The sequence below is a fragment of the Myotis lucifugus genome, unplaced genomic scaffold, assembly GCF_000147115.1.
Source record: "Myotis lucifugus unplaced genomic scaffold, Myoluc2.0 scaffold_39, whole genome shotgun sequence".
NCBI lineage: Eukaryota > Metazoa > Chordata > Mammalia > Chiroptera > Vespertilionidae > Myotis > Myotis lucifugus.
In genome coordinates this window covers 916,396-940,931 of record NW_005871087.1, presented here as the reverse complement: position 1 = coordinate 940,931, position 24,536 = coordinate 916,396, and the positions used below count along the sequence as shown (strand labels likewise).

General features: G+C 48.6%; 1 protein-coding gene across 1 annotated transcript in view; it reads left to right on the top strand.

Annotated features, from left to right (window-relative positions):
• Window positions 1–287: 287 nt before the first annotated feature.
• Window positions 288–24,536, top strand: part of CMTM7 (CKLF like MARVEL transmembrane domain containing 7) — a 37,516-nt gene continuing 13,267 nt past the window's right edge. Inside the window, 3 exon segments of the mRNA XM_006110122.3 lie at window positions 288–317; window positions 319–387; window positions 390–464. Of these exon segments, the coding sequence (XP_006110184.1) occupies window positions 303–317; window positions 319–387; window positions 390–464 (159 nt within the window). The 5' untranslated portion in view covers window positions 288–302.

Here is a 24,536-nt window from a genome sequence, read left to right as displayed (position 1 = left end):
AGTAGGTGCTCTCAGCACACACCTGCACCCACACACCGTCACAGGAAGCTCAGACCCAGCTGTGGCCGGGCCTTGCCCACTTAGGAAAAGACTCCAAGGCCTTTCGGGAAAGCGCCGGCCAGCCCCTCCCCGGCTTAGTCGGCCACAGCTGGACGAGCGCTTCCCGTGCGGGCGGGGAACGCGTGCGCCCCGCCCTCCCACCGCCCGGGACCGCACACCCGGGACAGGCCCCGCCCCCGTCCCGCCTTATCTGGCCCCTCGGCCGCGGCCCGGGGAGGCGGCCGGCGGGCAGGGGCCGCGCGATGTCGCACGGAGCCGGGCTTGGTCCGCACCACGTGCAGCAGCGGCAGCGCGCTGGGACCCAGGGCCGGCGCCGGGGCCGCAGGGCACGAGCGCCTCGGAGGGGCTGGTGGACCCCGGTCTACCCCCGCACCCACGGGGCCCTGCTGAAAGTGGCGCAGATGGTAAGAGGCGGGGCCGCGGGGCCGCGGGGCCGGGGTCACCGGAGTGGCCCCGGGAGGGATCCGGGTCCCGGGAGGGGGCGCGTTGGGTGACGAGCCTGGAGCCGGGCGGGACACCCCGGAGCATCGCGCCGCGGGCCGGGGCGCCAGGGTCAGGTGGGAGGGAGCCTTCCTCCCGGAAAGTTGGCCGTGCAGCCCCCGCCCTGGAACTCAGCGCCACCCCAGGCCCCTGCTTCCTTGGACCTATCTCCAGGTCCCAAGTTCTTCCAGCCGCCCCAGTGCGCGGCCTCCCCGCCTCCTGGTGGAAACTGCGGGCAGGAGTTCCTGGGCGTCTTCCTCTCCTCCGGCCGCCGCTTCGAACCCGAGCCGCGGGGGCGGAAGAGTCGCCCAGGCCGCGGCGCTGAGGCTGCGAAACCCGACCTCCACCGCCGCGGCCTCCGCCTTCCTTCCACCCGGCGCGCAGGGCTCCCTCCCCACGCTGTGCGCACTCCGCCCCTGGCAGGGTGGGGAAAGGATGGGGACCCTGGTCCCCTGCCCACGCACGTTCAGAGGGAGGGCCCAGATCTCAGGGGGCCGTGGAAGGCACATGATCCACAAGGAAGGCCTGTTTTGAGGAGTCCGTACTTATTTGGGGGGAGCGGCGTCGCCTGATTGGGGGCCACCTGTGGAGCCACGCCGGCGGAAGGTCGCTGGGAGTGTGGCCAGCGCAGGGGCCTTGCACCGGGGCAGATGTTGCCCGGCCTGTACTCTTGTTCCCCATTCTTTTCTCTCTTCCATGTTTTTCTTCTTTAAAAAAGTTTCATCTTAAACCCCTTTCCCGTTCGCTGTGTTTTGAAACCGGGTTGGGCTGTGTGTGACTCCAGTCATTGAAAGGTTTGCAGCAAGAACGGTGAAGGGGGACTGGGCGTTTTGCAGAGGGGAGTGGGGAAAGACGCTGGGCCTGCTAAGGTGGGCCAGCGCCAGGGAGCTGGACACGGGGTGAGAGCTGCCCTGCCTTCATAGCACTTACTCTGGGATGTGTAGAGGGGGCTGTCATTTCCTGCTTGGGCCCTCTCTGAAGGGAAGGGGACTGAGTTCCGTTTTCTCTAAGAAGAAATGGACCAAAAATTAGGAAGTAGAGGCACGTTAGCCACTACTAACAAAAACCAAACCAAACAAAAAAATTGTACTAAGTAGTGTTGATTTTGAGCATGGCTTTTTGTTCAGATTAAGAGAGATCTGATCAGCCAAATAAAGGGGACCAGTTTATCTCCCATCCTTAAAAAATATGGGGGGGGGGGGGAGGGGGGGAGACAGGCTCTACCTGAGCCCTGGAAGCGTGAGTCGAATGATGGTGGACAAAGGTTGGGATCAGAGGCCTCCATGGTCTCTTGGTCTGTGAGTTTGATGGACAAAGGTAATGGGGAGGAGAGGCTCTGGTTGGTATGAGCCTGGTGGCCAAAAACTGGAGAAGAGAAACCTCCATTTCATTTTAAGCTCCTCAGTAGCTCTCGCCTGTGGCCCTTGTGCCAGGTTGCAGGCGACATTGATAGGGCCTGTTCCAAAGAAGAGAACAAAGACTTGGAGGATTGCTTCTCTGTGTGCCCCTCACAAAACCATGCCCAGGGGATTGTCAGGCCTTCTTCCCTCCCTGGGGAACTCCCTGTGGCTGCAGGTTGATTTGAGCAGATCCCCTGGGAGTGAATTGGCCCTTGCAGGGTGGTCATATTACAACAGAGAGACTATTTAGGACTGCCTACTTGGGCCTCTTGTCTAACTCCTCCCCATTCTCTTCCTATCTTTCTGGGATACCTGCTTAGGTGTTTGATGTTCTCTTGTCTTCTTGGTTGGAAAATGCATAACCACAGTTTAACATTGGGGGAGAGCGGAAGCAGCTAAAATGCTGCCACCCTTTGGGCATGCTATGGGTCTCTCATTTTGACCATTGATGTCTCACTTGTATCATGAAGAGGCTGAACCGTCTCTCCTAAACTTCCTCTAAAGGGTCTTCATCATAGTCTGTCAACATATTACTTTAAGAAATCATTGACACCAGGCTGGCGTGGCTCAGTGGTTGAGCGTTGACCTAGGAACCAGGAGGTCACAGTTCCATTCCTGGTCAGGGCACCTGCCCGGGTTGCGGGCTTGGTCCCCAGTGTGGGACGTGCAGAAGGCAGCCAATCAGTGATTCTCAACATTGATGTTTCTGTCTCTCTCTTCTTCTCCCTTCCTCTCTGAAATCAATAAAAATATATATTTTTTTAAAAATCATTGAAAAGGCTCTTTGGAGAACAGCTTCCTTTCTTTGTGTTGGGCCTCTCCTGGGTCGCCACTACCAGAAAAGGAGAAGGTGAGAAAAAATAGGAAATGAGTTTCTAGGTGAATGTTAGTACTTGACATGTCATTTCAGTGAATCCTCATAATCCTGTGCCCATGATGGACTAGTGCTTTGTGGTTTCCTCTTTAGACTAGAGATGCAGTCACAGTTGTTGGCTCAACTGCTTTGTTGTTGTCGTTGCTGTTAGCTATATTTTTTGAGCCTACTATTCTCAATAAAGTGCTAGGAATTACATACTTATACCGTGTGTGTTATTGGATGTTTTTGAGAATCCAGTAAAGTAACGTGTTTGACAAATGAGGAAACTGGCCAAAAGTTTGAGGTACTGAAGTCACACAGCTGTTGGCAGCACGGCGGGGGGCGGGGGGGGGGGCAGCGACAATCCAAGCTTGACTGACTCGTATCCCCAGAAGACTGCAGAGTTATTGCTTATTAACGTATCTAGGGAAATCAGAACCACAGTGAGATGCCACTCACTTCACACTGAATAGGGTGGTGACATAAAAAAGACATAATACCAAGCAGCAGGAATGTGGAGGATGGGAAGAAGTCAGAATCCTACACTGCCAGTAGCCACTGTGGCAAACCGTCTTGGCAATTAGGTCCTCCGACTTTGAGACAGAGAGTTGCCATATGATCCAATAATTTCACTCCTAGGTATAATCTACTTAGGAGAAATAAAAGCATGTCCACACAAAAATTATACAGAAAGGTTCGTTGCAGCATCCTATATAATAAAAGGCTAATATGCAAATTGTCCCCTCGGGAGTTTGACTAACTGGGAGTTCGACTGTTCACTATGATACGCGCTGACCACCGGGGGCGGCGCAGAATGAAGGAAGGCCCCAGCCGGCAACCGGCAGCTGGGGGAAGGAAGGCCCCAATTGGCCCTGATTGCCGGCCAGGTCAAGGGACCCTACCTGTGCACGATTTTGTGCACCGGGCCTCTAGTTATTCATAATAGCCAAAAGGTGAAACAACCCAAATGTTTATAAACTGATGAATGGTTAAATTAAATGTGGTATGTTCATACAGTGGAATGTTATTCAGCAGAAAATGGAGTGAAGTACTGACACATGCTACAACATGAGTGAACCCTCAGGTAATGCTGTTCCCTCATCCTTCAAGTACCTCTTTCTCGGGGAAGCCCTTCTTTATCCCCCAGACAGGTCAGACACCCCCCGCTTCCTGGGGAACTCCCTGTGGCTGCAGGTTGATTTGAGGAACAAGAGGATGGCATGGAATTTCTCCCCAGCTAGCCCAGCCACTCTCGCTGGCAGAAGCCATTAACTGACAAGCCTCCTTGTCCCACAGACAGTGGCTCTAAGTCTGGAGGAAGAAGTATTACTGTGATTGCAGTGGAGGGAACAAGGGTAAGAGAGGCTGGGTGGGACTGGAGAAATATACAGGGTCCAGACCATCCAAGGCCTGCCAGATCATGGTGAGGGTATGCCAGATCACACTGGGGAAGCATGATGTCAATCTCAACCCACCACTGGGGCCTCACTGCTCCCCTACGGGTCATTTTTGAACTTCGTTGAAACTCTCTTTTGGTTGTCACAGGGATTAGGATCATATGAAATATAAATTTTATTCATTTCAGGATAGTTATGAGGGCATTGCAAATACCTACTATCCTACAGAGGTGTTTTGTCTGAAAGGAGATTGAAGGAGCCTAGCTGGGCTGGCTGGAACCTGAGTGGGTGTGTGAGTCTGGGGAGAAGGCCAGGGTAATCATGGGAAATCATGGGCTACATTCTGGCATTTACAGCCCAGTTCCCAGATGGAACTAGACTGTGGGTGATGTCAGCCTCTGGTCGAGCTGTGTGTAGACCTATGAGTGGAGAATGACCCAGCATAACACAGAACGGTCCACTCGTCTAAGTTCTGTGTGAGATCTGTGTAGCAGGGGAGCACCAGTTTGGTTCCCATGTGCAATCTGCACACCCCCGTCCTGTTTCCTGGAAGCTAGAGAGTTAAGGGCAGCAAAGAACCTCACTGCCAACATTTGTTGATTCCAACCCAGTTTTTGTTTTTTTTTTAATCCTCACCTGAGGATATTTTTCCATTGATTTTAGAGAGAGAAGGAGAGAGAGAGAGAGAGAGAGAAACATCGATGTGAGAGAAACACAGCGATTGGTTGCCTCCTGCACGAATCCCAACCAGGGTCTGGGCCGAGGAGGACCCTGCAACCAAGGTACCTGCCCTTGACCAGAATCAAGCCCGGGACCTTTCGGTCCACAGACCGATGCTCTATCCACTGAGCCCAATTGGCTAGGACAATCCAGCCCTGTCTTGATCTAAGAACAAGAAACTACTTTCCATTAATGGTCAAACAAATAATAATAAAAACACTAAAACAAAATAAGTTATAGGCTTTATTCCTAATAACAAAAGTAATACCTGTGCATTGTAGAAACTTTGAGACCCACAAAGAAAATACTTTCCCACTCACTCCACTTAGATTAATATTTTAAAGTAAAATTTCATTCTGTTTCATGGTAGACATATAATTTGAATGTTTTGGGTTTTTTATTACAAAATTAGGATACTATATATTTTGTAAAATGCTTTTTTAACTTAATATATAATGAACTAGAGGCCTGGTGCACATATTCGTGCACCAGTGGGGGGTCCCTCAGCCTGGCCTGCACCCTCTTGCAATCCGGGACCCCTCAGGGGATGTAGTAGTGCGTGAAGTGGCAGGTGGCTTGGTAGTGCTGCTGCAGAGGCTCGTGCTGCCACAGCTGTACTCGCCAGCCATGAGCTCAGCATCTGGCACCCGTTGGTCAGCTGAGTGGCGCACCCACTGTGGGAGCACACTGACCACCAGGGGGCAGCTCCTGCATTGAGCATCTGCCCCTTGGTGGTCAGTGCACATCATAGCTACTGTCCCGGTCATCTGGTCGCTTAGGCTTTTATATATGTAGATGTTTTCGTATGTCATTTAATGTTTGTCTGCAATTTGTTTTTTTATATGTGTGTTTTTTTAATTTCAGAGAGGAAGGGAGAGGGAGAGAGATAGAAACATCAATGATGAGAGAGAATCATTGATCGGCTACCTCCTGCATGCTTCCCACTGCGGATCGAACCCACAACCCAGGCATGTGCCCTGACCGGGAATCGAACCGTGACCTCCTGATTCACAGGTTGACACTCAACCACTAAGCCACCGCGGCAGGGCTGCAATTTGTTTTTTAACAACGCTACTGTAGCCAGTCATGCATGTACCATGGTCTGCGTGACCAGTCCCCTCCCCTCTATTGTGGCTCGAGGAGCTTCCAGTTCTGCCCACGTACAAACAAGGCTGTGATGAACTTCCTTGTAGAGAAGTCCTCGTGCACAAATCCATAAATACTTCCTCAGAGTAAATGGCAGTGACCTTTCACAGAGGGAGAAATGAAGGGCTTCTCGCCCTTCCGAGCAGGGTGGCATTAAACAATTGTCTAGACTCTTTAACACCTAGAAATTAATGGGTGTCCTTTTATCATCCAGACATTTCAAGGAGCCTAATGGGATAGTAATCATATTTTAAGTCGTAATAGTCTGTTTGGTGTCCGATGACTTGGAAAAGGAACAATGACATTGATGGGATAGAAAATTCCACGGTGCTGTAACAAATGCACTTGTTTTTAAGTGGTGGCAACAGCTTGTGCATACATTGGAAGGATGAGAGTAGCACACAGCTGCGAGGCCTTATTTATTCCAGAGCCTGTGGATTTATTTTTTGTGGTTTTCATTGTTGCTGATCCTCACCTGAAGATATTTTTCCTTTGATTTTTAGGCAGAGTGGAAGAGAGAGGGAAAGACAAAGAGAAACATCGATGTGAGAGAAACACATTGATTGGTTGCCTCCTGCATGCCCCACGCCAGGGAGGAGCCTGCAACCAAGGTACTTGCCCTTGACTGGAATCGAACCTGGGACCCTTTGGTCTGCAGGCTGATGCTCTATCTGCTGAGCCAAACCAGCTAGGGGCAGCCTGTGGATTTCTTAGCCACTGGCAAGAATTCCCCTCCGGGGCCCCCCAAATAACCACCTGTCCCAGCTTGGGAACCACTGCCCAGAGGGGATGGTACTGAGAAATACACACCAGCTGAAGGGGCCACTAGGGTGGAGTGTAGGTGTGTGTGTGTGGTCCCACAAGTTTTCTGGCATTACCATGCATCCTGGAGACCCTCCAGGGCCATCCTAGATCTCACTGGGGGGCACTCCCTGTGGGCGTCAGTGTGTGTATTTAAATTCCTGTGTCAGGGAAGGCCGCCCCCCTACTCCCTTCCTCCCAGCCCTGGTCCCTGGCTGTCAGCGCTGGCACTTCCTGCTCAGCGCCCCTGGACAGCCATCTGTTTCCTCCCCCTGCCATCTGCCTGGCTGGGCTGGCCCAGGCATGCCGCCCGCCGGACAGCCTCCCTCTGACCTGCCGCCTGCCACATGCTCGCTTTCTTTGTCACCAGTTTGGCTCAGTGGTTCCCTTGCCCGCTGCTCACTCCCTGGCATTCCTCACCGGGGTCCTTAGCAACCCCTGGCATCAGCAGCCTGGCTCAGAGCCCAGCGCTGGCTGGGCTCCCAGGCCTTGGCTCTTCCTGAGGGGAAAGGGGGACGGAGGGAAAGGAGGATGGGATGGGATCTCTCCCCACCCGGCCCATCCCACTCTCGCTGGCGAAAACCGTGAACAGCCAAGCTCTCAGCCTCCTGCAGAGAAAGCAGTTCCCCTGGTTTGTGTTTAAACCCAAGTGGCAGTGACATAGCTCTTCCTTTCCTTGGGGCAGCCACACTCTTTTTTCTTTTCTTTCTTTCTTTTTTTAATTTAAATTTTAGATAGAGAAAGAGCGAAGTCATCTGTGGAGTGGTTTATATAGCTTACCCACAGAGAGCATTGCTGGGAAACTTGAGAGTGCCATCCTCATTTTTAAAGATGGAGAAAATGACGTTCCTTCGGAAGGAATGGCAAGGAGAAATTAATGGGAGAAGGTACAAAGTAAATTGGAAGCTTCTGGAAGCAGAGAGAATTGCTGAAGACAGTATGACTTCGGTGTCGTTTTACTCACTTCTTCCTCTCAGGTCAGTGGTTCTCAACCTTCTGGCCCTTTAAATACAGTTCCTCATGTTGTGACCCAACCATAAAATTATTTTCGCTGCTACTTCATAACTGTAATGTTGCTACTGTTATGAATCGTAATGTAAATATCTGATATGCGGGATGGTCTTAGGCGACCCCTGTGAAAAGGTCGTTCGACCGCCAAAGGGGTTGCGATCCACAGGTTGAGAACCGCTGTCTTAGGTTTTCTTTATCTCCTTAAGAAGGCAGCAGCAATGCCAATATTGGGTTGTTTTTTTAAAATATATATTTCTTTATTGATTTCAGAAAGAAAAGAAGGGAGAGGGAGAGATAGAAACATCAATGATAAGAGAGAATCATTCATCGGCTGCCTCCTGCACGCCCCCCACTGGGGATCGAGCCTGCAACCTGGGCATGTGCCCTTGTCCAGAATCAAACCTGGGACCCTTGAGTCCGCAGGCCGACTCTCTATCCACTGAGCCAAACCGGCTAGGGCTATGCCAGTACTGTTTATGAAGAAGTCTTTTTTGTTTTTAACGTTTCTTCTCAAATTATTAAAGTAGTACTTTAATAATAATAATATCTGTGGTTCATTGAGTTCGGTGACAGTCACTGGGCTAGGCGTGTCACCTCATTTGATCCTCATGATAGGTAGGTCCTACCACCACCTGCTTTTTACTGAGTTGCAGAGAGGTTAGGTAACTTGTCCAAAGACATAAGAAATAGTGAAGCTGGGTTTTGGACCAGGAAGTTTGAGTCCAGGTCTTGAGCTCATAGAAGGACAGTCTGGGGTCATTTCTTTGTCATGATCAATATGCCATGGGTATTTTCCCATGTCATTAAATCATGTTTGAAAATGATGTTGTGATAACTGCACACAAGTCCATTACTTGGTTGTACCACAATTTATCCATTTGGCTCCCTGGTGGGCACGCGGGAGCAGATCTAAAAGGAGGTGCTATGAGATGTGACAGTTTCAGGTGCTGGTCACAGTTTCACCCAGAGATGAAGTCAGCTGGAGTGGGGAAAACCCCTCACTGGGTATTGAACAGACAGTGTGGCATAGTGTTTTCTACAGCATTTTCACTTGTTATCCACAAGGCTGCCGGGAGGCTTAAGAAGAAACCATTGATACAGGGCTGGGCAAAAGCAGGATTACAGTTGTTCATATGGAAGATAATATAATAATCAATAATAATACAAGAACAAACTATGTTTCCCATACTCACAACTGTAAACTACTTTTGCCCACCCCTGCACCATCCTCGGTGGTAAGTCATGAGTTCCTCCAGATAGAACTAAGGTCTGAGCGTCTGCTCTACTGTCAGGTGATTTTACATGCAGTTTCCCTTTGTTTAACGCTTCTAGAGACTCTGTGTGTTATTTGTTTCCCCCTTCTTATGGTTGAACAGAAGGTGAGAGGTTTACAACTTGCTCAAGTTTCAAAATATCCATTAAATTCTGGAGCCAGCATTTGAACCTCAGTGTGGCCAAGGCCTAGCCTTTTCCCACCGTGGTGTGCCATCTTTCCATGTGTGGTGGGCAGGTTTCCAGGCTAGCCCACTGTGGCAGACACAGCCTAGGGTGACTCCCACTGAATCACAACCTTGTGTAATTCCATCCTCTTGCGTGTGGGTAGGACCTGCGACTGGGCTTCTGACCAACAAAATATGACAATGGTGATGGGATGTCATCTCATGGTTATTATGTTAGTTACTAGAAGCCCAGTGCACAAAATTTGTGCATGGGTAGGGTCCCTATGCCTGGCTGACGATCAGGGCTGATAGGGGCCTTCTGGCTGCCAGCCGGGGTCTTCCTTCACTCCGCACCGCCCCCTGGTGGTCAGCGCACGTCATAGCAAGCGATCCAATTCTCGGACGGTCAAACTCCCGAGGGGACAATTTGCATATTAGCCTTTTATTATATAGGATATGCTAAGGTGAGGGGATGCTTCAGATGTAATTGAGATCCCAAATATGTTGGTTCTGAGTTCATCAAAAGGAGATTATCTCCATGTGGGCCTGACATAGGTGGAAGTCCTTAGAAAAGGTACTGGGTCCTTCCCGGAAGGACAGATTCTCTTCCTGAGCCTGAAGAAGTAAACTGCCTTGTTGGGAGAGAGCCACATGCTAAGCATCTAAGGGTGATGTCTAGCGGCTCATCAAATGAGGTGACACACCTAGCCCAGTGGCTGTCACCTAACTCAATGAATCATAGATGCTATTATTATCATTATTATTATTAAAGAGCAGCCCTCAGCTGACAGCCAGTAAGAAAATGGGAACCTCAGTCCTACAGCTGCAAGGAACTGAATTCCACCAACAACCCTGTGAGCTTGGAAGAGGGCCCCAGCCTCATTCAAAACCCCAGCCTGGCCAACATCTTGACTTCAACCTTGTAAAACCCTGAGCAGAGGACGCCTGCCCAGGCTCCTAACCAGTGGAAACTGTGAGATGACAAATGTATGCTGTCTTAAGCAACTTAGCAGTAGATACTTCATAGGCCCATAGAAGCCCACGTACCCCGCATCAGATCTGCACCCTTGTGGCTGCATCAACGAATGGAGTGCCTTTTTGTGTTCCTCGGGAGCCATCGGAATTGCTTCCCGTCTGCCTGGTCTCTGCTGGGGCTCTAAGCTGATGCACTCTGGGCACATACCTGACTACAGCCTCCTCCCACCTGCAGAACCGGTTTATCAGAATGTTTGTCCAGGCGCCCTGTGGACCTACAATGGCAGGCAGCGGCCTGGCAGACCGCACTGGCTTTTGAAGTTACTTTTTGCTGTCCACTTCAACGGTCGTGTTATTTTTTCCCAACTCCTATTTGAAATGAGGCGAGAAGAAAACAAATCAGTGTTTACTGAATGCAAACTGAAAGCACGAGGGAGAAAAATTACTTCTGTAACCTTTCTTGGGAGAATTACAAGCCTTGTCATGGCGGGCTAAGTTGGACCGTATTTGCTTTAACTCCTTGGGAGGACCTAACCCATAACCAGGGGAAACGTTTACTGGAGAACAGGCATCTCTCTTCAGAGATAGGGCCCCTCACTCACACATAATGTTGTGAATTTCCCGTGGGGGGGGGGGGGGAGAGACACCTCTGACCCTTGTGTTTATAAAGTGACGTTGATTTTCCGAGGGTTCCCTGCGTGTCAACGTGATTGAGCAGTGTGTCCTGTTTGCTGGCTGTCACTTTGGGCAGAAGAAAAACTCTGCAGCGTTACAGGCCTCCCCCTGGGCCCGATGGGTGTCTCCTTGCTGACAGTTAAGTCTACTGTCACAGTTCATGGTGTCATCAATCCCGTGTTTACACATGTGGTCGTTACTTCAACATATAGTTGTCTGGATTATCTGGATGAGCCCCAAATCCAATGACAAGTGTTTTTGTAAGTGACACACAGAGGAGGAGAAGGCGATGGTGATGTGCAGATGTGACGGAGGTTGTACCACGAGCCCAGGATGCCAGGGCAGCCACCATCGGAAGCTAGAAGAAACAGCGACTGGATTCCCTAGAGTCTCCAGAGAAAGTACCATCCTGGTGATGCCTTGATTTTAGCCCAGGGATACTGATTTTTAACTTCTGGCCTCCATCACTATGAAAGAATAAATGCTTTCTTATTCTAAGCTACCATGTTGGAGATCATTTGTCACAGCAGCTAAAGGAAACTAATACAGCCAATTAAGGACTTTCCATTGTGGTCAGATTCTAAAAATCTCCAGCAGCGTAGATGATAGATGGTGAATGTTTTCTCTTTTTAGAAGGGCTTGTTCACTTCCAGGAAAGAAGTTTCAGAGAGGTGACGGCCACCCTCTGCCACTGTGGATGGCAAGTAAATCTCAGTCTTTCTTACTTAAGTACATCTCTTGCTTTAATAGCTTATTCAAAGAGAGAGGCAATATTGGATTTCTGCTGAAAAAAGCAGAAATGTAAAGACAGAAGCATAAAAACATGAGAACATCAGAGTCATTCTCAGACAGCAGGTTAAAAGCAAAAGATGAAAGTGCTTTGCAAAGAAGCCCTGCTTAATCTGCTTATTAAATATAGTTGCTATTTTTCAAATGTTTGTGGAAGTGCCTGATGTCTCTAAATTATATATGTGTGTGCACACACACACTTTTGTGACTTTTCATTTATAAATCATTTCAGATTTGCTTGCGGGAACCGTACAAAGAACTCCCATAATGCCCTTCCCCCGGGTTCTTCAATTGTTAACATTTACTGCATTTGTTGGCTCCTTTTCCACTTATATACACATCCTTTTTCTCAATGAACCACTTCAATGTGCTTTCCTAAGACAGACCTTCTCGGACACACCCACAGAACAGGTCCCTAAATCAGGAAATTAGTGACACGGTGCTATTATCTAACCTACCAGCCTTATTCAGATTTCACTGGTTGACCCACTAACGTCTTTCTCTGGTCTAGTATTGCATGAGGCCACACGTTCAGTTGTCCTGTCTCTTAATCTCTTTCAATCTGGAACAGCCTCTCAGTCTCTCTTGTCCTTCATGACCTTGACGTTTGAGAAGAGTCCAGGACAGAGCAGCCCCATATTGGACATTAGAGTTAGTTTTGAGGACCCTTCTGATTCTCAGCCTATTGTAGCTACAGTGAGGCAACAGGAGACGTGTTTGGATCATGGCACACCTTATCTCAATGTTAGTGCTTTTGTGTTCACAAAAGTCCCTTTTGCTAACTTCCTATCTGAAGTTAGTAAATAGTTCAAGTTGAGCTTAACAGCATGTCTTGGGATAATGGCTAAAAGTTACTGAGGCCTTTTCACCTACCAAGTCCTCTTCTATGAGCTTGACTTGAATTACCTCATTGAATCCTCACAGCAAGCAGCCCCTATCGTTTAGGGACTGTTATTTTTCATCTTTTTTGTCCAGCCTTAGAATTCAGATAATCATGTAGCCAGATGTTGCCGTATGGGGTCAACTTGATGGCAGAGATAGTTAGCTGTTACCCCAAAACTCATGCTCCCTCTTTCACAATGTGGGCTTGTTTCTGGTGACCGAGGCGCCGATAGACATTTCCTGCAGCCTCAGTATTTAAGTGAGGCCGTACGACTAACTAGCTCTCGCCAGTGGAACGACTGTGAAAGTGATATTGCCACTTCCTGTCTGAGGCTTCTAAGAGGCAGGAGTCTCTACTCTTCTTCTGTCAGCTGTAGGCAGAGGACTCCAAGACCCTATTTTTTATATTTAAAGATCAGGAAACAGAAACAAACCCAGGTCTGAGAGCCTTCCCCGATGCCCCCCCACCCTGACACCACCCCACACCCCATCCTGTGGGCAGCTCTGATTTCTTCACAGCCCTTCTCTAGCGGGAGCCCCCTTGTTCACTACTTTGTTACTCATGTGGTGGTCTTCACCACCAGGACCGGGATTGTGGCCGGGCAGCGACCTTTCTCTGTCTTGGTCATCACAGGGTGCCTGGTTCCTAAGCCGGTACCTGGGACACAGAAGGCCCTCCTAGCCCAGCTGGAGTGGCTCAGTTGGTTGTTGACCCATGGACCGAAAGGTCACTGGTTCGATTCCTGGTCAGAGCACATGCCCAGGTTGTGGGCTCGATCCCCAGTAGGGGGCGTGCAGGAGGCAGTCGATTGATGTTTCTTTCCCTCTCCCGTCCTCTCTAAAATCAATAAAAACAGCCCTAGCTGGTTTGGCTCAGCGGATAGAGCCTCGGCCTGTGGACTGAACGGTCCCAGGTTTGATTCTGATCAAGGGCACATGCCTGGGTTGTGGGCTCGATCCTTGGTGGGGGGTGTGCAGGAGGCAGCCGATCATTGATGCTCTTTCATCAATGATGTTTCTATCTCTCTTTCTCCCTTCCTCTCTGAAAGCAATAAGAATATATTTTAAAAATAAATAAATAAAATCAATAAAAACCTTTTTTTTAAAGGCACTCATAATCTTTTTTTATGAATGAATGAAAGCATATTTTCTTTGCCAAAGCCTCTGGTAACAGCACTCCTTTCAAAAAAGTCAATCTGGGTGAAGTGCTTGGCTAGCTTGGATCTTCCTCAGAAGACTGTATTGGAGGTGCCTGCTGGGGGTGCCATGTGGGCCCAGCTGCAGAAGCGCCCATCAATTCAAACCTCCGGGCCGGGAAGCGGGGAGTCTCAGGGCAGGTGGGCCCCCCAGCAAGGAGAAGGTGGGCCCCCCAGCAAGGAGAAGGTGGGATGCCCAACCAGAGTTTCTGACAAAGATGCGGTTTCTGCACCGGCTGCAGGCCTGAGCTGACAGGTTTCCACTGACTCACACCGTCAAAACATGGGTTCCTGTGCCAAGATAAACAGGCAGGTCGGGGGATGAGAGAAGCGCCTGTCAGGTTGTCAAGCTGTCAGGACAGGGTTCCTCATTTCAAACAACACCAGAGAACACTAAATAGTGGCATCACTGTATTGGATGAAAGGCTAAAAGAATCCAGTGCCAGCTCACTTTCGGATTTCTATTTCTGGCTCAGGAACTAACCCTTCGGTTGGGTCTTCGTCATGTCTCTTTGCCTGGCCAAGGCTTTTAAGTCACTTTGTCAGATATTTATTTAGTGCCTACTCTGTCCCAGCCCTGTGCCACACTCCCCTGTGGACTGAAAATCTGGACACTAAACAGGTGTGGTGTTTCATCACCTCTAAGGCACCATTGTTTAAGGCACTGCTGAGGGAGGGAGGGAGGGAGGGAGGGAGGGAGGGAGGGAGGGAGGGAGGGAGGGAGGGAAAGGAAAGGAAATGCTTTTAATGATATCACAAATCTGTTTTACCATTTAGAGTTTTTATTTTATGATTATTGAAGAGGTCGTTCAGACTTAATTAAATGGATATATATATATATATATATACTCTTGTAAATATATATGGGAAAATTGGTGAAGGAAAATAAATTTGTTAAGATATTCTTAAAACTTTTTACAGTCAGAGCCCTCCTAAATTCCTTTTTTTAAAAATGTATTTTTACACAGTGTCCTCTCAGTTTATTAATTTTGTTAGCATGTCTCTCAGTTTAGCTTTTCCAGGTCACGTAGCTAGTAAGAGGCGGTGGGGTTCCCACTGCTTGAGTGAGATCTAGGGGAAGTCACCAAACCTCTCTGAGCCTCAGTTTCCTCATCTGTGAAATGGGGATGATGCTATCACCCGGTCCCGAGGGTTACCAGGCAGATCCCATGTGAAGTGTTTGAGCTCTGAGTGAACATTCGTTATTACTCTGTTACCTCCAGTCAGTGTCCTAGTGAGAGCTCTCATCTTTAATATTTTCCTCAGACGTCAACTGAACTCCTTAATATTTATGGTAGTTGTATTGCCTACTAGGTCTTCATCCTCTTTCCCCCTTCGCATGTCCCCATCTTATTTCTATGTGTCTGCGCTGGTCCTTTTGATCAAAATATTAGATTGGCACAGGTCCGTGTCTGAATGAGGAGGGAACCCACCTTCATCCAGGCGATTGCAGACATTTTATTTTGCATTTCGCTACCAAGTGTAGAGCACGTAGTACGTGCCAGGCTCATATTTTTGACTAAGCAGAGAGGTATCGAGGGGTCGAGTTGTCTCTTGCCTCTGCTGCCCATCAGCTGAGTCACCCTGGATAAATCATGTCCCTTTTCTTGGTCTCAAATTTATCTCCAGTAAAGTAGGAGGGAAACTTTCAAGATCACTAACTGTTCTAATCGTTATATATCTACAGGGTGGGGCAAAAGTAGGTTTACAGTTATTCGTATGGAAAAATAATACAATAATTAGTAAGTAGTGATACAAAAATAAACTCTTGTGTTTCACGTACTCACAACTGTGAACCAACTTTTACCCCACCCTATAAACGCTCTAATGTTGGGGTCCAACCCCAGCAGGTCCAGGGGTCCCCAAAGGTGTGGACGGAGTCGGCAAAGAAGGAATGACACGGAGATAGCCTTCAGTTGATCAGCAGCCTAGCCAGGATCTCTAGCCAGGATCTCCAGCCAAGTTCTGGTCAGGATCTCCAGCGAAGTTCTGGTGTTTATTGTCTTGTTACATCTGTATTTATACCAGTTGATTTTAATCCTGTCAATTTCTATTGCAAAGGTTAGGGCGTTTCTTATCTCCATTCCAGGGAGTAAAGATTATGTAGCTTAAGGGTGATTGTTTGTAGTTAAAGTGATTAACTACCCGCCTGGCATTTGGTTAAGGGGTTTTATTCCCTCCCTAACTTCAGGGAAAAATCCCTACCTGGGGAAACAAACTTTCTCAGAAAGGTGACCTTTGTTAAAACACATAGCACCAAGAAGGGGAGAAAACATATTAAGAACAGTATGTCATATACACCAGGTCCCTTGAAACGTATACTGTGCAGATGTTTCTTTCCCTGCAGCGACTGTGTCAAGCAGCAAGGGATGGACCGGCTTTCCGGCACTCTAACATACAGGATCAGAAATATGAATTGCTTGGCAAGTTCCCAAAGCCTGGGCGCTAATGTAGATGAACTATGCGTTTTGGGGGTGGGGGGCTGTGCCATTCCTACATCAGGGGCTTTTCTGGGAAGGTTTTCCCTGTTGGTATCAAGAAATTTCCAGGACAGAAAGTCTGAGCTCTGAAAAAACCCTGTGGAAATGCCACCATGAGGTTTGTACATCCTGTCGTGAGGGCTGAGACCTCTGCTCTTCATCTTGTCTCCATGACCTCTCACTCTGTGGTTTGACAGTGTCATCAGACTATCTCTCTGCAGATGTCTTTTCTTTTTTTTAGTTTTTCGGGAGTTTTAAAAAGGTGTTTCTTGATAACAGCTTTGTTGTGATATAAGTCACATACCATACAGTTCATCCCTTTAAAGTATACAGTTCAATGTTTTTGAACATATTCACAGAATATGCGCCACCATCACCACCAATCAGTGTCACAACTGGTGTCATCAGCTGGTTGATGACAGTTCTGTACATTTTGGCAAATGCATAGAACCACATACCCATCAACACGGTGTCAAACAGAACAGCCTCTCACCCCCAAAGTCCCCTGTGCTCTCACTGTGTGGTCACCCCTGTCCTCACCTCGTAGCCCCTTTGCCTTTCCGTATAAATTTTAGGATCAGTTAAACTGATTGTCGGACTGCAGTGGGAAGGCCAGGGAGGGTTGGGGGACAGGAGGGAGGGGAGTAAGAGATCAACCGAAGGACTTGTATGCATCCATATAACCATAACTAATGGACATAAGACACTGGGGGGTAAGGGAGGGCAGGGGCTTGTCAAGGGTGGGGGGGGAAAAGGGGACACTTATGTAATACCCTTTGTAATACTTTTAGCGAAAAATAAAAAAATAAAAAAAAAATTTTTAGGATCAGTTTACCCAAAAAGCCTGCTGGGATTTGAATGGGATTATGTTGAATCTGTATATCAATTTGGGGAGAATTGACATGTTGACAGTATTGCATCTTCCAATCCATGAACATGTTATACCTCTCCTTTGATTCAGGTCTTCTTCGATTTCTTTCACCAGTATCTTGTAGTTTTCAGCATTTAAAACTAATAAATAGTTAGATTTAAACCTAATAAATAGTTCCCCGTTTTATGGCTGTTACTGTAAATAGTCCTATTTCCAATATTTAATTTCAGTGTATTGCTAACATATGGAAATGCAGTTAATTTCTGTATATTGATCTTGCAGTTATTGAACTCATTTATTAGTCCTCGGGTCTATTTCTGTAGATTCTTAGGGATTTTCTTCATGGGTCATCATGTTGTCTACAAATAAAAACGTTTTGTTTCTTCCTTTTAAATCTCTTTGCCTTTTATTTCTTTTTCTTACCTTACTGCAACTTCTGAGGATATGTTGAATAAAGAGGACATCCTTCCCTTGTGTCCTGTCTCAGAGGAAAGCTTGCAGACTCGCCACAAACGTGATGCTCGCTGGAGTTTTGTTTTGCAGGTGCCCTTGACCAGGTTAAGGACGTCCCCTGCTCTCCTAGTGTGCTGAAGGTGTTCATCCTGAGTGGGTGTTGAAGTTTGTCAAACACTTTTTTTGCATCGATTGAATATTTGATTTTTCTCCTTTGGTGTGTTAATATGGTGCATTCATTGATGTTGAAACGTGTTCCTGGAATAAAATTTAGTTACTTGTTGTGCATTTGCATTTTCTATATGTTGTTGGGTTCAGTATGCTGATATTTTGTTGAGGGTTTTTGATAGCCTGGAAAGAGTTTATCCATAAGCTTGCTAAGGACCCAGCCCACTTCCGGTCCTTCCCCTCGAAGACAGTCACATACTAAGCGTCTAGTGTGGGTCATTCTGAATCCTCCTCTCTCCTCTCTCTTTCCTCTTCCTGCAGTGGCCGTTCATTTGGGCTTTACCTGTTTCTCACTTCTGCTCACATGTTAGGAAAGCAGGACGTGATGAAACTCAGTTCAGAATCAAGATGAAAGAAGAAGCATGGGAGTCCAGTGGCTGATCTGTCTTGCCTTTCTGAGGTCCTGCTACGTGCTGTCCCTGGAGGACAGTGCGTTTGTGTGGGATTTACCTGAGTGGTCCAGTTAGCTCCCCACATGTGAGCAGGTGCACGAGAGGAGGCATTGTTGAGGGCGAACCTTTTGTTCATGTCTTCCCTGCCTCTTCCCAAGGCACCCAGACCAGGGCAGGCGCAGGGCTGCTTCTTGGGGACTGAAAGGCCCTCTGTGTCTTACCACCAGGAGGCTGTTGCAGGCCAGTGAGGGGAAATGCAGGGAGCGCCCGTTCCAGCCTTACCAGGTTATTTTTAACAAGGGAAGGCCAAGGGGGCGGGAACTTTCTGAAGGAAGTTCTTTGTGTTTACCGGCACTCAGGTGACTCGCAGGTGAGACAGCAAAGGAGAGTGCGGCCTCCTCCAAGAAGGGCCTGCTCCCTGCCTGCCTCCTGAAATGACTTCCTGAACCTGGGGTCACAGGTCAGGTCACAGTGAGTGATCTTGCCTTTGTTTTTGTTTTGTTTTTGCCAAAATAAATACAAATTTATTTGGAAAACTATCATAAGACTTGTTAATACCAGACTCACCTACTCTGATCATAATGATGAGGAGGCATTAAGTAGCCATTGTTTCATCTCTCTTCACAATTTGTGTTTATTCCAAAGATTTCAATTCCTTTATGTATTTTATCTACGCGGTCCGTGTGAGTTTACAATCCTTCAGTTAAGTAATTATACTAAAGGGTACCCAATTCATGATTTACCTATTTAATGGATTGAAATTTTGATAATCTGGACTTTGGTAAAATGAACAGTTGAGCGTGATCATCTCTGAACTGAGGACAAGGTAGCTGGAGGAGGGAGGAAGAATGGGGCCAGGTGTCCACCCCACAGCCCCAGGTCCTGTCTGTCCGAGGGGGGCAGTTCACCACGCTGGCTTTCTGCTCCCCAGAGGCTCAGGCAGCCAGAGGGCAGGGGGATAGGTCCTCTCTGGGATCTGTGCTCCAGAACTGGGTCCTAGAGCAGGACCCAGTGGCCTGCGGCAGGGGTGAGGCACGGTGCATTTTTCTTCAGTCAGTGGTTTTTGATTTGGAAATGTGGGGCCCATGGAATTGCCAGCTCATCCTGAGCAAGCCGGCAGTCTGGGGAATGAGGCAGCTGCTTCTCTGCTGAGCAAGGGGAGTTTCCTCTTGGCCCCACCAGCTGCAGAGACTGTGTGTGTGTGTGTGTGTGTGTGTGTGTGTGTGTGTGTGTCGGGGGGTCTAGTCCCCACGTCGCCATGCAGCCTGGATCCCCTGAGGCTGCCTGGGACATCCATGCCACCTGCTGTCCTCTGCCCACTCCTCTCCACTCCCCCCCTCCGGCTGGGACTTCTTATCCTCGTTATCTTGCTGGGACTGACACCGCCTCCCCCTGACTGAACTCTGAGCTGCCTCCCCAGCCCCGTCCACCGAGACATTAATTTTCTGAAAGTGCAATTCTGCCTCAGGCTCTTTTCTGCTCAGTAACCTTCTCTGACTCCCCATTGCCCACCAGTGATGCCTCCTTTCTCAGCCTGGAATCTGATGCCCCGCTGCTCCCTGCCATCTGTGATCCCATTGCACCCCTTCACACATGCGTAGGGTTTGCCTAAAATGGACAGCTCCCCGATTCCCAAATATGCCCTGTTTTTCCACCCGGTGCCTTCTTTTGCAGTGTTCCCTCTGCTGTCCTAAATGTTGTGCCCAAGTCAGCTCCTTTAATCCTCATATCCACTCCGTGTGGTAGTTCTATTATTATCCCCATTGTAAAGGTGAGGAAATGGAGGCCCAGGAGGCTAACTGGCCCACTAGTGGTTGTGTTTGTGACATGACTATTTGACTACAGGGTTGCCAGCCATGCCTATGCTCCCGTTCATCCTCTCTTATTCTGATTGGAGGCCAACCTTTGGCCAGCGATCACACTTCCTTGACTCCTCACTGGGTACCGTATGGCACGCACGCACCTTTCACCACTGTGGTTTTTCATCAGTGACACATGCTTACAAGCCCTTAATGGTTCTTGTGTACTTGCTTTGTCATTTTTTTATCCCTGACTAATTTCTTCTTCCCCAGCCTGGCACTGATTTGGCATCATGCTGCCTGGGTTTTCAATCAAGGCATCCCACACCCACATTCTCACATTCAACAGGCGCTGACTTCTGGCAAGTGCCCAGGGCTGGATGCCAGGCCTCCTGCTGAGACTGGCCCTACAGCTTCTCCTTAGATTTATTTCCCCAGGACAGTGGCCAAAGTCCTGAGCAACCGTCACTACTTTTCACACATCAAGGTTTCCTTAGGATTGTCTTTAGCAAAACGGAAACCGATGTTGCTTTATATCGCTAGTTTTAAGCACAGGACTGAGAACGTGGTTGGTACTCAATAAATAATCATTGAATAAATAACTTTATTCTCCTTTCCACTGTATTTTTTAAATATTTTTTATTTATTTCAGAGAGGAAGGGAAAGGGAGAGAGAGCTAGAAACATCAATGATGAGAGAGAATTATTGATTGGCTGCCTCTTACATGCCCCCCACTGGGGACCAAGCCTGCAACCTAGGCATGTGCCCTGACCGAGAATCTAACTGTTGACCTCCTGGTTCATAGGTCAATGCTCAACCCCTAAGCCATGCTGGCCGGGCTCTTATTTCTACTTTAAAAACTAGGGTTGCCTGACTGGGAAACCAAGAAAATTCTGAAAACGGATATATTGGTTAGCTTTTGCTGCATAACAAATAGTCACCAAACCTTGGTGGCATACAACAATAAGTGTTTATTACTCACATGACTGAAGTCATCTGGAGTAGGCTCTGATAATCATGAACGAGGCTGGCTTCCATGTCTGCGGGTTGGCTTCTGGCTTCTGAGCTGGGCAGGAGTCAGCTGAGGTAGCTGGAGTCACTCGGCACTGGCTACGTGTCTTTCATCCTTTTGGGACCAGGAGGCTCATGACCACATTCGGCAGTAAGAGCTCACCAAACGCGAAAGAGCCTACCTGTGCTGCAGCACTGTGGAGAGAGTTGCCGCATTTAATTTAAAGAAAACCAATATGTAGATATCGTTGGTAGTAGGATCTTCTTTTCAAATGAAATCTTACCAGGAAGCATCCATAAATGGCCCTCCCAAGCTGAGCTGCACGGGTGTGGGGCTGAGAGAATGCCAAGGCAGCAGTTCTGGCCCTCCATACCCCTCTACCTAATGCAAGCTCGGAGCCCCCGGGCTCAGCAGGTTCCGCCCCATCAGCGAGTGCCTCCGTCTGCCGAGGAGTCCGGATGAGCATCCACTCAGTGATACAGGATGGAGGCGGGGATTCTCAAGTCATCTCCGCCACAGCGGGTTTCGTTACAGAATATTCAGTCACAGCGTTCCCAGAGGCGACAGCTGCCTTTCCGCTGAGCCTGCCCCAAGTGCATCTCTGCTGAGGGGACATTTTTAAGACAGAGTCCCAGGTGCAGTCCCAGATGTTGTCTCTCTCTCACCTGGGCTCATCACTGCCCTCTGGACAGAACTCAACCTCTCTGTGCAAAGAATGAAAACATGAAACCCAGAACAATTCATGTGCTACTTTCAAAACAGAGCAAGTGGGACCTTTTTTTGTTTTTGTTTCGGTGCCTGCTCCAGACACTATGGTTGCTGATCAAATTACCGCAAAACGGCCCTAGCCGGTTTGGCTCAGCGGATAGAGCATCGGCCTGCAGACTGAAGGGTCCCAGTTTGATTTCGGTCAAGGGTGCGTGCCTCGGTGGCAGGCGCGATTCCTAGTCCTGATCGGGGCATATGCAGGAGGCAGCCAATCGATGTGTCTCACATCGATGTTTCTCTCTCTCTGTCTCTCCCTCCCTTCCACTCTCTCTAAAACATCAATGGAAAAATATCCTCGGGTGAGGATTAAAATAAATAAGCAAGCAAACAAATAAATAAAATGGATATTTTAGAGGATATGAAATGGAGAATCTCAGGCACATGCCTTCGGAAAAACAAACTTTTTAAAAAATTGAACGTATTGGGGTGACATTGGTTAATAAAATTACATAGGTTTCAGGAATACAGTTCTACAACACATCATCTAGGACAAACTTCGCTGAGAGACTGATTTCCCTTAAAATGCCTAATTCACAGAAGACTCAGGCTTATCTCCTGGCCAGTGAACATCTGCCAAAAACCCTGCCTTGCAATCAGTGCCTAGCAATGTGTTTGTTGGTTAGCTTGTTCACTACCCTCCTCCCCAACTCGAATGCAAGCTCGGCGAGTACAGGGACCCCGTGGGTTTCCCTCTTACTCTGCTCCCCGCTGCATGCCCTGCACATAGTAGGTACTCAGTTCGACATCGGGTGAATGAATCGTGCCATCCTCTGCCACAACTCCATGACACTGATGATAATCTGTTTTGGCAAGATTTCCTATTCGAGGAAACTCTTATCTTCTTTGGATAGCCTTTTGGCAGCAAACATCAAAATCTTAAGTGTAAAAATGCTTTCACCCGGTAATTTCACTTCCAGGAATCTTCTAGAAGTGCTCATACAAAGAAGTATGTCCAAGAATACATTAGCAAAATTGTCTGAATTTGTCAGAAACTGGGGATGGGATAAACGCCCGTTAATAAGAGGCTGTCTAAAGCAGTGGTTCTCGTCCAGAGGACCTTTGAAAAGATCCGGAGACATTTTTGGTTGTCGCTATTGGCTGCTAAAAGTCCTATAAGATGGCCCCAAATGTCACCAGTGCTAAGGCTGAGAAACCCCGGGTCAGATAAAGCTGCAGCCAATTAAAAGAAAAGGGTAGATCTGCATATATGTGCCATGAAAGATCCCCGAGACAGGTCCTTAAAAAATGCTATTTTACAACTTAATCTGGGATCTTTATAACACAGGAGAACAAAAGAAGCGCATTTTCTAAACCACTAAATCATTCTCCTCCCCAGAAGCAACCACTGTCCGCAGCTTCTTCCGTGGCCTTCCGGTCATGTTCCCAGCAGGACACACACCGGCTCCGGTGTTTTCCTTTACTGCAGGTGACTCTGGTTCCATTCAGAAACCAGTACATTACCCGGCTGCTCGAGGCCTGGACCCCAGGACCCCTGACAGAATGTTCCCTCCGTTATTCCCCCTTCTTTGGGTTTTCTTTCTTTTTTTAAAAAAAAAAAATTTTATTGATTCCAGAGAGGAAGGGAGAGGGGGGGAGAGAGATAGAAACATCAATGATGAGGGAGAATCGTGGATCAGCTGCCTCCTGCACGCCCCTCACTGGGGATCGAGCCCACAACCCAGACATGTGCCCTTGACTGGAATCGAACCCGGGACCCTTCAGTCCGCAGGCTGATGCTCTATCCACTGAGCCAAACCAGCTAGGGCCTCCCTTGGGTTTTCTATGGCATTTTTATATTTGAATACAGAACAGAACTGTGTGCTGGGCGTGAGAGGGTGGGAAGAAGCCTGTGTAGCAAAAGTCTGATGTTGGTGAGTGAGACAGGGGCCCAGAGGAAGTAAGCCAGGGTGAGGTTCTCTCCCCGTGGGTGTTGATGAGATGGCACCAGGGCTGTTTCCTGGTGATGACTCGTGGGGGCTTTACCAGGAAGGCAGGGGTAAATTTGCCTACCCCCCCCCCCCCAGGGCAGAATTCAGCCAAAGGTGGGAACAGTGTGCATTCCTCTTCGTGCCTGCCCACTGCCAGGCAAAGTCACCTGTGGGCCTGCTTCCGTCTCCATGCCCTTTCCACCCGAGTCTCATCGTCCACGTCTCTGACGTGTGAACACGCCTGGCTTTCCTCTCCCGGGCTTTTGCAGAAAAGCCTCTTGGAGTTGGGCCTGAGACTTTTTTGTTTGTTAATCCTCACCCAAGGATATTTTTTCCATTGAGAGTGGGAAAGAGGGAGAGGGAGGGGGGGGGAGAGAGAGAAAGAGAAACATTGACGTGAGAGAGACACATCGATTGGTTGCCTCCCACACACACCCGACGGGGCCAGGGATTGAACCTGCAACCCACGTACATCCCTTGGCTGGGAATCGAACCCGAGACCCTTTGGTGTGACCAGGCCCGGGCTGGCCTGAGACGTTCTGATGTTACCTTTCATCTGTTACTTCCCCTCCTCCTGCCTGTCTCTCTCACTGACACAGTATTCCAAGGTCAGACTGAAAAACAGGGAGACGATGGGGTCAGTGACCTGCCAGAGTCCAGCCCAGGGCTCTTAAAACAAAAGGTGTCCGGTGCCTGCTTCAGCCAGACACAGGCATGCTCAGTGGACCAGACCAGGCAGGGGCATGGAGGGGCCAGGCCTGCTGAGGGCTCAGGCTGC